The sequence below is a fragment of the Rhineura floridana genome, chromosome 2 (assembly GCF_030035675.1).
Source record: "Rhineura floridana isolate rRhiFlo1 chromosome 2, rRhiFlo1.hap2, whole genome shotgun sequence".
NCBI classification, from domain to species: Eukaryota; Metazoa; Chordata; class Lepidosauria; order Squamata; family Rhineuridae; genus Rhineura; species Rhineura floridana.
In genome coordinates, this window is record NC_084481.1 from 146064804 (window position 1) to 146077521 (window position 12718).

The window sequence follows — 12718 nt, forward strand, 5'->3', positions numbered from 1 at the left end:
ACTGCTGTATGGAGAATCTCTATATGTCAGGGAAGGGCTGTAGCTCATTCGTAGAGCATCTGCCTTGCATGCACATGTACCCAGGTTTAATCCCTGGCATGTCAGGTAGGGCTGAGAGTGACTCCCTGTCTGAAACCCTGGATAACCCCTGCCAGTCAGTGTAGGCAATACTGAGCTAGTTGGGCCAGTGAGTCTGACTCAGTATAAGGCAGCTTCCGATGTTCCTATCAGAACTAAATTCTGAAACATTAAGCTTGCAACCCTATGCAGAGTTGCAGGAGAATAAGTACATTAAACACAATAGGGTTTAATTTCTAAGGAAATGTGCACAAGAATGTGCTGCATGGCTTCAGTCCTATGCACATATTCCTAAGACTAAACCCCATTTAATACAAACATATTCAAGACTTGGCAATCCTCTCCAGAGCTGTGCAGGACTGGGACCTAAATATGACTAAAATAGTTGCATTATGCTTTAAACTCAGCTATGGCAAATATAACATGTTCATCTGATAGGTCAACATCAGCTGGCCAAGTGCAAGTGCATAGAGAAGTACTTTCCAACAGAACATTTTTTCTTCTGCAGAGTAAGTCCAGCCCCCCCACCACCATAAATAATGGGCAGCCTATACTTAACTCATAGTTCCACTGCTGATTCTGTTGTCTGTCTTTCCCTTTGCCTATTCTTTAGGAAAGCTATCTACTTTTATTTAATTTTTCCAAAGGCCATTGTCCATTGTGTGTAGGCCATTGTAAATAAAAGTTCCACTGCTCCTGCTATTGTTGTTGTTGTTATTTAAAAGTTTTTTTTAATTGCTCTGTGGTGGGGGCTTTGTGATGTCATACTTACCAGCCAATGAGCAATGTGCACAGGTCTCCCAAGCTCAACAATACAGCACCATGTTTTCATGGGAAAACGATGGCAATATGTTTATTTTCCTTTTCTTCACAAACTCTGCTCATTATGCAATGAGTTCTCCATCTGTAGGCCACATGTTTATATCGATTGTCACTATCAGGGCTGGTGCCAGAGGGCGACCAGGTCGGGCCAAGGCTGAGGACCCCTGTGGCCCAGAGAGGCCCCTTGGGATGGGAGGTTAGCACTCCTGTTTTGAGATCTGCAGCAGTGGGAGCTCCTGACCCTGCCATTGGTTGAGGAGAGAGAGTTCCCAGGCACCCCCCCATACAGATAGCACAGGCTTCAATAAGTCAGTACACATACCCCACCTACCTCTTCTATTGCTGTGAATGTCATGTGCGCTGCACACATGCCTTCCATCAACTAAGATGGTGGAAGGGGCTTCCCTAATGGGCTGACACCTCCATTGCTATCTTGTTTGGTGGCAGGCATGCGCATCAGTGTGACGACATTCACAGTGACAGGAAAGATAGGTGAAATGGGTGTGCAGGCACCGCAAGCCCAGGGCAGGCTGCTGCCCAAGGGCCCAGTCATGCCTGGTGCTGGCCCTGGTCACTATTTGATGGCCATTTTGCTAGCCATCAAATAATTTGCATTGGCCTAGCTATGAATGATGGATACTTAATATTTGATTTTTTTTCATTTGTTTTTCATCCCTGCACTAATTTTGGTGCACTGGAGTTCCTTACCAACCTCTTCTCTCTTTTATCCCCCTCATAGGCAAGTCAACATCTGCCAGCATGGAGATGCTGCCACCACCACCACCAAGCATGAACTTGTGCTTTGTGTCTGAACAAATCCAGCAGCCATCTATGAAATTTTCTGAATGGAAATTCAAGCTGTTCAAAGTGAGATCACCTAATAAGCTACTTCCTGATGACAGTCATCTGGCTAACAATGACAAAGGCAAAGAGGCAGCTTCTCTGGACAATGTCACAGAAGAACAGGCTGATGTGACAACTTTATTGTCACAAGAGTCCTTAGGAACAGACACTGAATTCAACAATAGCATGCAGACAAGAGATAAAAATGTCTTTTGTGTGAACCAAAGAGAGACTGAAGCTCACCAAGCAAAACTGCAGCACCTCTGTCGTGTCTGTGGAGGCTCATTTAAGACTGACCCTTACAAGAGAAGCCACCCAGTTCATGGGCCAGTGGATGATGAGACACAAGCCCTTCTAAGAAAGAAAGAGAAAAGGGCCACATCCTGGCCAGATCTTCTTGCTAAGGTTTTTAAGATAGAAGTGAGAGGAGACATTGACACAATCCATCCTACTAATTTTTGCCACAACTGCTGGAATGTTATTCAAAGAAAATTCAGCAATGCTCCATATGATGTGTATTTTCCAAGGAATGGCACCATGGAGTGGCATCCCCATTCATCAAGCTGTGAGGTTTGTGGCACTTCTTTCCATGGGGTCAAAAGAAAGAAGCAAGCCCTGAATCCACAGCTGAGCAAAAAGATCAAGATCGTTGCTGGACATACTAGAAAAATAAGGCATGTAAGGAATACAAAACAAGTGCACAAGAGTTTAATGAAAAAGATTGCCAACTGCAACAAGATACATCTCAGTACCAAGGTCCTTGCAGTAGACTATCCTGTGGATTTTGTAAAGTCATTCTCTTGCCAAGTCTGTGATCATATCCTGGCTGATCCAGTAGAAACAACTTGTAAGCACTTATTCTGCAGAGTCTGCATCCTTAAATGCCTCAAAATAATGGGAAGTTATTGCCCATCCTGCCGCTATCCATGCTTTCCAACTGATTTGGTGAGCCCTGTGAAATCCTTTCTGAGCATCCTCAACAGTTTGGCTGTGAGGTGTCCTGTAAAAGATTGTCATGAGGAGGTCCTTCTGGGAAAATACTGCCACCATCTTTCCATCCACAAAGAGGCCAAAGCCAAAGAGGGCTACGTGTACATAAACAAAGGTGGCCGTCCAAGACAACACTTACTTTCATTGACCCGGAGAGCACAAAAGCATCGCCTAAGAGAACTCAAGTTTCAAGTCAAAGCTTTTGCTGAGAAAGAAGAAGGGGGAGATGTAAAATCTGTGTGTCTAACATTGTTCCTACTGGCTCTGAGAGCTAGAAATGAACACAGGCAAGCTGATGAGTTGGAAGCTATGATGCAAGGGAAGGGATCAGGCCTTCATCCGTCTGTTTGCTTGGCAATTCGAGTCAACACCTTTCTTAGCTGTAGCCAATACCATAAAATGTACAGGACTGTAAAAGCGATAACAGGAAGACAGATTTTTCAGCCATTGCATGCTCTCCGAACAGCTGAAAAATCCCTCCTCCCAGGTTACCATCCATTTGAGTGGAAACCACCCTTGAAAAATGTGTCCAGTAACACAGAAGTAGGCATTATAGATGGGCTCTCAGGCATACAGCAGTCGGTTGATGACTACCCGGTAGACACAATTGCGAAAAGATTTCGATATGATGCAGCTTTGGTTTCTGCCCTAATGGATATGGAAGAAGACATCCTTGAAGGGCTGAAAACTCAAAACTTGGATGACTATTTGAAAGGCCCTTTCACAGTGGTGCTTAAAGAGTCCTGCGATGGAATGGGAGATGTCAGTGAAAAGCATGGCTGTGGCCCACCTGTCCCTGAGAAAGCTGTTCGATTCTCTTTCACACTCATGAGCATCACTGTAGCTCATGACAATGGAAGTGCAAAGATTTTTGAAGAAAATAAGCCCAATTCAGAGTTGTGTTGCAAACCTTTGTGCCTTATGTTGGCTGATGAGTCAGACCATGAAACACTCACAGCCATTCTGAGCCCTCTTGTGGCAGAAAGAGAAGCCATGAAAAACAGTGTATTGATACTTGATATGGGTGGGATCCCCAGAATGTTCAAATTTGTCTTTCGGGGCACTGGATATGATGAAAAGCTTGTCCGTGAAGTAGAGGGCCTTGAAGCCTCAGGCTCCACTTACATCTGCACACTTTGTGATGCAACTCGCCTGGAAGCCTCTGAGAACTTGATCCTCCACTCCATAACAAGGAATCATGCTGAAAACCTAGAGCGCTATGAGGTGTGGAGGTCGAACCCCTATCATGAGACTGTTGATGAGCTACGTGACAGAGTGAAGGGTGTATCTGCCAAGCCTTTTATTGAGACTGTTCCTTCAATAGATGCATTGCACTGTGACATTGGCAATGCAGCTGAGTTTTACAAGATATTCCAGTTTGAGATTGGTGAAGTATACAAAAATTCTGATGTATCCAAAGAAGAGAGAAAGAGATGGCAATCAACACTTGATAAACACATTAGAAAGAAGATGAACTTAAAGCCTATGACAAGGATGAACGGAAATTTTGCTAGAAAGCTCATGACCAAAGAGACTGTGGAAGCAGTTTGTGAATTAATAAAGTGTGATGAGAGACAGGAAGCCCTTAGAGAACTCATGGACCTTTACCTTAAGATGAAACCAGTATGGCGGTCATCATGTCCCACCAAAGAATGTCCAGAACTAGTATGCCAGTACAGCTTCAACTCTCAACGTTTTGCAGAGCTGCTGTCCACAAAATTCAGTTACAGATATGGGGGAAAGATTACAAATTACTTTCATAAAACTCTTGCTCATGTTCCTGAAATTATAGAAAGAGATGGTTCCATTGGTGCTTGGGCAAGTGAAGGAAATGAGTCTGGAAACAAGCTATTCAGGCGCTTTCGAAAAATGAATGCCAGGCAATCAAAATGCTATGAAATGGAGGATGTCTTGAAGCACCACTGGCTATATACTTCAAAACTATTGCAAAAGTTCATGAATGCTCATAATGTGTTGAAAAGCCAGGGGTTTACAATAAATTCAGAGCAGAGTGTGGAAGATTTCATGACTGTGGAAAATTCTTTAGAAATTACTGATTCCATGGAATTCTAAACAGAGGAAAGAATTGCACTGGTCTTGTAGTTGAATTGCCATTAATAGTGTGCAGGCAGTCTTGGAAATAGCATTGTTGTTTACACTGAATGGTAAAGAGTCCTGTCCTTAATGAAAGGTGGGTTATGGTGGGCTGTTCTGGACAACAGATTTCAGAATATGATAATGTGCATTAGACTGATGTGGCTTAGGAGCCAGTTTGTGAGAGGAATGTGGAAATGAATTTAGCAATTTTACTCTGAATTCATTCTGTGATGTTGTGCTTTTAGCCAAAGTTAAGGAGTTTTAGAAAAGTTTGTGGAGGCATCAAATGACACAGAGAGAAAAAAATAGGAGCAGTTTTATAGCTATTTTATCTACTCTGTATTAAGGGTAGAATACACATTCATATAATAAATGTAATATAAATATTTCACTTAAAGTTTTGCGCTTTCTTTATTAATGGCCAGTGGCCTCCAGTTTCTAATAACTCTGCATCATGGAGGCATTGGGTCCAGTGGGTCCAAACTTTGGACTCCAAATGTTCATTAAATGTTGTTAATATTTACAGTTGGAAAGTATCTTCAGACTTCAGGCAGGTCCCAAAGCACAAACGTAAAAAGTAAGGTTGAAATAATCTCTGTAACATATTTTTAAAAACAAACTTAGTGTATGTGCTGTTAAATCAGACTTCTTAAAGTATCTCTTTAATTTCTTGTCTAAGGTGTTCTTTAATTTTTGATGATAGTAACTGCGTAAGTCTTTTCTACAGTGAGCAAGAATATATCAGAAAAACTATCAGCATTGGTTTCTTATTAGTGAGGCAGGCTGTGTCAGTATAGGATACATTAAAAACATATAGGCCACAATTCAGAGAAAGTCAGTCATGCTTAGGTCCAATTAAATTTAACAACACTAGTTGTGACTAGCTTCCCATTGATTTCAAAGGAACTAAATGCAGCTAACTAGTTCTGGGTTGGAGATATAAGATATATTGCTGAACATCTGGAACCTATATTGCTTCTGCCATGCAATATATACTATAAACATAAAATCCACCAATTCCACCACACAGCAGCTATTTCTGCTGTATCAGAGTTAAGAAACTGGCAGTTCATTTTATTATTCTCTGCCGTTGGTGCTAATCCTGTGACACTCTACAATCTTGATGCAATAGATGACTTAACCTTGCTGCCTCACTTTCCAAATCTGGTAAATGGAAAGCTTAGTCACATACCTCAAAGAGCTGTTTTGCAAAAAGTTTTCAATTTGGATAAGTGCTTTGAAATAATAAGAATTAAAGGCATGCCTAATATGAACAGTGACTTTCCCCTTTTTTTCTGGGTAGTATGCACTTTGTAAATAATTTTAAAACTGTTAGTACATAGCAACATAGGAAGTTGCCTTATACTGTGTCAGTATACTGACTGGAAATGGTACATTGTCCACAAATAAATCAACAAGTTTCAGGTCACCATCCAGCACTGCATCTGGGATGTTATAAGAGACCGCTGACTGCCCCCAGGTCCTCCTCTCCATAATGTCTAGTAAGAAAAATACCAGATGTGATGGCATCTCAATTCAAGTTTCTGTGGCCCCACAAGCAGAAGCTAATGAACTGGCACAGGATGGAAAAACTTGAATTGTGATCAAATCACAGCGCACACTCATATCTACTTGATGCCATGGGGAGAGGGTGAGAAAGAGACTGAGGCTGCAATCCAAGATGTCTACTCAGAAGTAAGCTCCATTGGGTTCAATAGGAATTACTCCCAGGTAAGTGTGTATTGGATTGCAGCCAAAGGGTGGTTGTTTGTTGGTGGCAGATATGTGCTTCTTGTAATGCCTGTCCCCATTCTTACCACCACTCACAACCACAACAGTCTCCTCTAGGTTTGCAAGAAGTCCCGGGGAATTTATTTTAGTGATTGCAGCTTGCTTCAGTGTAAGGCAGCCTCTCCCAACTAGTGGGCCACCAGGTGTTGTTGGACCACAACTCCCATCAGCCTCAGCCAGCATTGCCAATGGTCAGGAATGATGGGAATTGTGGTCCAACAACATCTGGTGGCCCACTAGTTGGGAAAGGCTGTTAGGTTTTGTCATAACTACCATATTGGATTGTGCTTAGTTTAATTTACACATATGTAATGTTGCTTATCTATTAGCCATCAGTACTGTGTTTATAAAATTGTTCATACACTAGGATAATACCTATCCAGGCTGTTCAGATAACTATAGCATATGCCTTTAAATACAGCCTTTTGCTAGGAAGTTCTGTACAAGTAATTCTATTGATATAATAGCAGTGATTTTATATTTTAATGTTTTTAAACTAATCTTTGTTGTCTTAAAAATGTTTGCTTAAACTTCCTGATTTTTTTTAAAAAGTTTGCCATTTCATATATTTTAGCTTTTCAAAAGATTGCAAATTGGGATTTTTTTTTGTATTTAAATGTTTTGGGTAATAAGAAATTGTTGTTCTTATAGCTCATAGCCACAAGAACAGTTTTTCAAAAGGAAATGGAAGAGTGCAGGATTGTCTGAAGGCCAGGAATTTCTGGTTTCTGTTAATCATACACCAATAGCACTAAAATTCCACCCTTCGGATATCTGTGCCAATGTGGGTGGTTGCACATCACTTACATTGTCAGGCTAGGGATGGATAGATCACTCTGTTTCCGGTCTATGTCACATTCACATGTGTTCATTCATATGTCCATTCCCTTCAATTTCTGCATCAACATGCAATTTTTTAAAAAAGACTCTTGTACAAAAATGTATTTAAATAGCATTTTCTCATAAAATGCACATTTCTAAATGCATTTTCTCCCCCAGTATGTATCTGACAACATATTTTTATTCTAAAATATGCATTTTGTATTCTTTTTTTTTACAGTTTTAGAGCTGAAGTGCAAAGGATAACTGCATTCTGATCCATATAGTAGTCTAGAGGGCAAAGTTCAGGTCAGTTGGTATCAGATTTTGGCAAAGAAAAAATTCCTCAAGTTCCCTTGCTGAGACTCTTGCAGTGTACCACTTTTAGGGACATTTGTGGATGGCTTTTATTAAAGTTGATTATAACTAAACTTGATTGATGCTTGAAGGCATATTATGGCTCACTGTGTAGGATCAGATTTTATTAACAGGCAAGTCAATAAAGGCTCAGTACATTCCACACTTTCCCTTTTGCACAAGTCTGACGTTCTGAACTAGTCATGCTTCATCTTTTTTGCCTCCTGTATCTGGAATCTGCATTTGCATGGCTTATGGTCTGGCATCATATGCCAAATCTGATTCCAAAATCTGTTTGGCAATGCCTGGTATATGTAATTGTTTTTGGCCCAAGGGCTATATTTACCCTTGGCTGAACCTCGGGGGGGGGGGGACACATTCCAGCAATGGGTACTGTGAAAAACCACCCCACACTCTCTCACACATACTTTAACACAAAGAGACAGGGGGGGGCTTTAACACGATGCCCCCCTCAGCTAATCCATGCAGATCAATAGAGGAGAGGGTTATTTCCCCCCATTGTGCTCATCAGATGATCAGTCTAATGACCTTGAAGGGGACAAACTGCATCTTCACCAGGGTGCTGGGCTCTGCCCACCTCAGCTCTGTGTCTACTTCAATTTACTTTCTTTCTTTAGCAGCTGCCACCAAAATTGGTGAGGTCTTGGGAGGGCATGAAAATTTGCTTGTGGAGTTGTAGTAGGTCCCTGAACTGGGGTGGGGTGGGGGGTTATAGCTACCTCAATGTAAACAAGTAACTTTCCCTGGCTAGGAAAGATGTTGTTGGCTCTGCAAAGTATACTGAATTCCAGTATCCTCCACCTCCAGTACTCATGGACATTACTTAATATTTGTTCTGCTTGTTCAAATAAGTCTGAGGTAAGACTTTCTTCCTCTTCTTCTTCTGAATAAGGCTGTACATGACTCAGTCTATATATGCCCTAGAAAAATTCAAGCACTCTGATCATGCTTCTCACCCTGTTTCTTTGTAAGATACATGCCTCAGGTGTGCGAGTGGTATCAAAATAGTCTCAGTTGAGATATGAGTTTGGAAGTTACACTAATAAATAACCCCAAGACTCTTGGCGGCAGCGGTGGTAGGGAGGGATTTGACGTCAGATTTCCTTGGTGCACGCAACCTGTCAAGGAAAGTTGAGGCTAGTTTTCTTTATTTTCCCCCTATATTAACTTCAAATTAGTCTTGTGTTCTCTTTGTCTCTGCTGTTGTTTGGTTGAGTGGCTTTGAACTCATTTAAACAAAAAGAAGTCTCCTGCAAGTGATTATTTTAGTGAAGAGAGAAAAACAATGGAACAAGCACACAAGCTTGCATCTGAAAAAGAGTGATTTTTTTTTTGATTGCCAAGAGATGCACAGTGTTGGCTCATGGCTAGGCAAATAGCTTATTGTGACACTTTTGGGGACTTTGAAGCAGCTTTAAGTAAGTGGAAGCACTTACATCCTTTCTCTTCTTCAAAATTACATTTCCTTTGTATATAAATACCTCTGATGTGCATTCTGTTGGTTGAGAAGGGTTTGTAATTGTTGTTGCTAAATTGTATTGAAACCCTGCTCTTGGTAAGCATTTTCTGCAGTTTTATTGTCTAAAGACTTATGCAAGGTGTTTTAACAGGCATTCTGAACCACAGCCAAGAAAGCTGAGTTTAAGCTAATAATTAATTCATAACACTAATTTAGCTGACTGGATCTCACAAATGTCACCTTGATTTTACTGAGGCTGCATGCACTCCATAGATCCAGAGCATATTTAAAGCATTTTACTTTCCCCAAAGAATCCTGGGAACTGTAGTTATTTATTTATTTATTAGATTTATTAGTCGCCCATCTGGCTGGTTGTCCAGCCACTCTGGGTGGTGTACAGAATAAAAACATACAAATATATTAAAACATTAAAATCTCAAACAGTAGTAATAAAACCTAGTTCATTCAGGATGCTAGGAATTGTAGCTCTGTGAGGGCTAAACTACAGTTTCCGGGATTCTTTGGCGGAAAAGAATGCTCTTTAAATTTATGGTGTGTATGCAACCAGTGTGGTGTAGTGGTTAAGACTATGACCTGGGAAACCAGGGTTCGAATCCCCACACAGCCATGAAGCTCACTGGGTGACCTTGGGCCAGTCACTGCCTCTCAGCCTCAGAGAAAGGCAATGGTAAACCCCCTTTGAATACTGCTTACCATGAAAACCCTATTCACAGGGTCGCCATAAGTCAGAATCGACTTGAAGGCAGTCCATTTCCATTCCATGCAACTTGAGTTGTGGTTCAGGAGGCTGGTTGTAAGGTGGCATGCTAGACAGCTGCCAATGGACATTGCTTTCTTTCATTTCACCATGTTCTATGTTAACCTTATTGCTTCAAAAATAAGGGCATTTTGCTTGATTTCACAGCTATAAATATTCTAAACTCCTGACTTAGCCCTCCTCTGAAATTATGAAATTAATGATCGTTCCAAAACTAAAACTAATGTGGAGGCCCAATTTATTTGATTTTCATTTTCTAAGGGTTTAGAGCATATTACAAGTCTGTATGCAGACAATGGCTATAAAACCTGAAAATCTAGAAACAGGGAACTGCTTTGGTGAATGACAACACATGCCATTGCAGGACGAATGTTCTTGTAATCCTCATGTGCCCAGCACTTTTAAGATATTAGGGCACTATTTCAGTGGTTCTCATCCTGTGATTCTCATTCTTTCAGCCTTTTACACAATTATTTCTATCTTGGAGTTATAAAAGTTAAGGAACTTCTCAAGATGATAAGATTGTGAGACTTAGCACCTCTTAGATTTGTAATGGAACCAGAGTGCTTAGGATACCAGCTGACATACAACCGCTGTCTTATTTTGTAACATTAATAAGATGCTTTCAAATGTTATGTCAAGTAATTTTATTTTTGTCCTGCTCATTTTATCTTATTATTTTTAACAAATAAACTCTTTGATTGATAAATATTCATTTTTTCTCTTTATTATTGTTGACTGTGAAATGGTATGGATTGGGTGAAGAGTTTTTTTGTGGTGGGGGGGTGAAGGAAGAGCTAGAGTTATATCCAATGCAGCAGAGTTCCACTCACACACTGGGACTTCCCCTTCCTCTTCTCTCCTCACGTGTCCCCAAAATCTGCTCCAGAGGGCCCCCAAACACTCTGAGTCTTCTCAGTGGCTGACTCACTCTGATTGGTTCCGATCAGCATGAAAGGACAAGGACTCTTCTCATCTCAGTGGCTAAACATGCTTCCTTTCCATGCTGATTGACTCATACATAGGGACCTGCCTGGGACCCTGCTCCCCAAAAAGTAACGGGTCTGCAACCCCCTGTGACCCTGGACGACTATACCCCTGTAGCAGATAGATCTGGTTCACAGTTCACCTGGTCATAGTCTTCCCCACTATGGTGGAATGTATTTCTGTTTAAATTAAAGTAGTTATTCCTAAACTTGCATCTGCACATACATATTAGCACATGCAAATGTTGTGCAATGTTGTGTTCTCTTTTGTCCCATTTTAGTCATGCATTTCCCTTTCCCCCCCTTTTTTTCTTTTGGCAATGTGTAAGTTGCCACCCCGCAGCTAGGCCAAAAAAGTGCATGATAAAGAGCCAGTGTGGTATAAGGATTAGACTAGGACCTGGGAGACCCAGGTTCAAATCCACATTCAACCAAGAAAATCACTGGGTGACCTTGGGCCAGTCACTCTAAACTACCTCATAGGATTGTTGTGAGGATAAAATGGGAAAGGGAGAACCATGTATGCCACCTTGAGCACCTTGGAGGAAAGGTCAGATATAAATGTAATAAATAAATAAACACGTGACTTCTAATGTGCTCAGTCCCATCCTTATGTAAACAGAGAGCATGCCCCAGAGTCCTCTTCAAGTGCCATATCCCCATACTTCACTGATTCTTGTTTTCCTCCATTGGCATGGCACATTCCTCCCTGTTCCTCATCTCATTCTGTGTAATCAGCAGGGAGAGGCCCTAGCGGGCATAACCACACAGTGGGAGAGCTTGTCTGCATGTGAAGTCATTCCAAGGATGGAGTCAAGCAGTGCTCCTTTCTTGCTTGGTGACACAACTGAAGTTCAGGAGAGGCTCTGCTGGATTCTATGATGGCCTTCACACAATGGAAAGGAAGCCACAGGCGCCAGCGCCTGTCTCAAAACAAGAACATCCATCCTACTCCACATCAAGCTACACAGTTCAAATCACAATGAGCCACAGTCAAAGAGGTGCTGTCCCACATTGTGTACTGCATTCAGTTAAGTCACTCTGAAAGGCCCACTGAAGTCTACTCTAAGTATGACTTGGCAGATACAATCCAGTGTTTTCAGTAATGGGGGAAAATACTTGATTTGAACCTCAGTTTGGTAATTCAGAAAGTGGCCCAGTTTGACTTGGAGTGCTTTGGAATTCACTAGCTTTTTTTTAAGGTCCAAATTAGAACCTTCCTCAGGAAAACTGAAGCTTTATTTATGTCACTCTATTCACTATTCTGGGGAAATTTTAAAATTAGTTCTAACTCCTTTACCTTTTGAATTAGATGAAATTTGCAGGCATAATAGCCCCTAAATCAGGAGTGGAGAACCTTTAGCCCTCCAGATGTTGCTGAACTACAACTCCCACCAGCCCTAGCTAGCATGGTTGATGACTAGGGATGATGGGAGTGGTAGGCCAGCAACATCTGGAGGGCCAAAGGTTCCCTACACCTGTTCTAAGTGGAGAAAGCCTTCAAAATTCAGACAAATGGATGTTTTTGTGCTGCCTTTAACAATGAATTTTTAAAAAAGAAAACTTCGGAGAGGATGGATGCTACAAAATATCAGAAAGTTTTGCAGGGGTTCTCCTGCAAGAGCAGCCAGTACAGTGTTTTGGGGATGGGGGTGGGGAAGGTGTGTTAAAAAAGAA

The 12718-nt window shown here is 41.4% G+C and overlaps 1 protein-coding gene across 1 annotated transcript; it reads left to right on the forward strand.

Moving 5' to 3' along the window:
- Positions 1-1659: 1659 nt before the first annotated feature.
- RAG1 (recombination activating 1) lies at positions 1660-4806 on the forward strand. Its single transcript, XM_061612784.1, has one exon. It carries the CDS (start codon positions 1660-1662, stop codon positions 4804-4806), a length of 3147 nt encoding a protein of 1048 aa, XP_061468768.1.
- Positions 4807-12718: the final 7912 nt, after the last annotated feature.

Excerpts from the sequence above, each read along its gene's own strand:
- RAG1 (XM_061612784.1), top strand. The coding sequence starts at position 1,660 with ATGGAGATGCTGCCACCACCACCACCAAGCATGAACTTGTGCTTTGTG.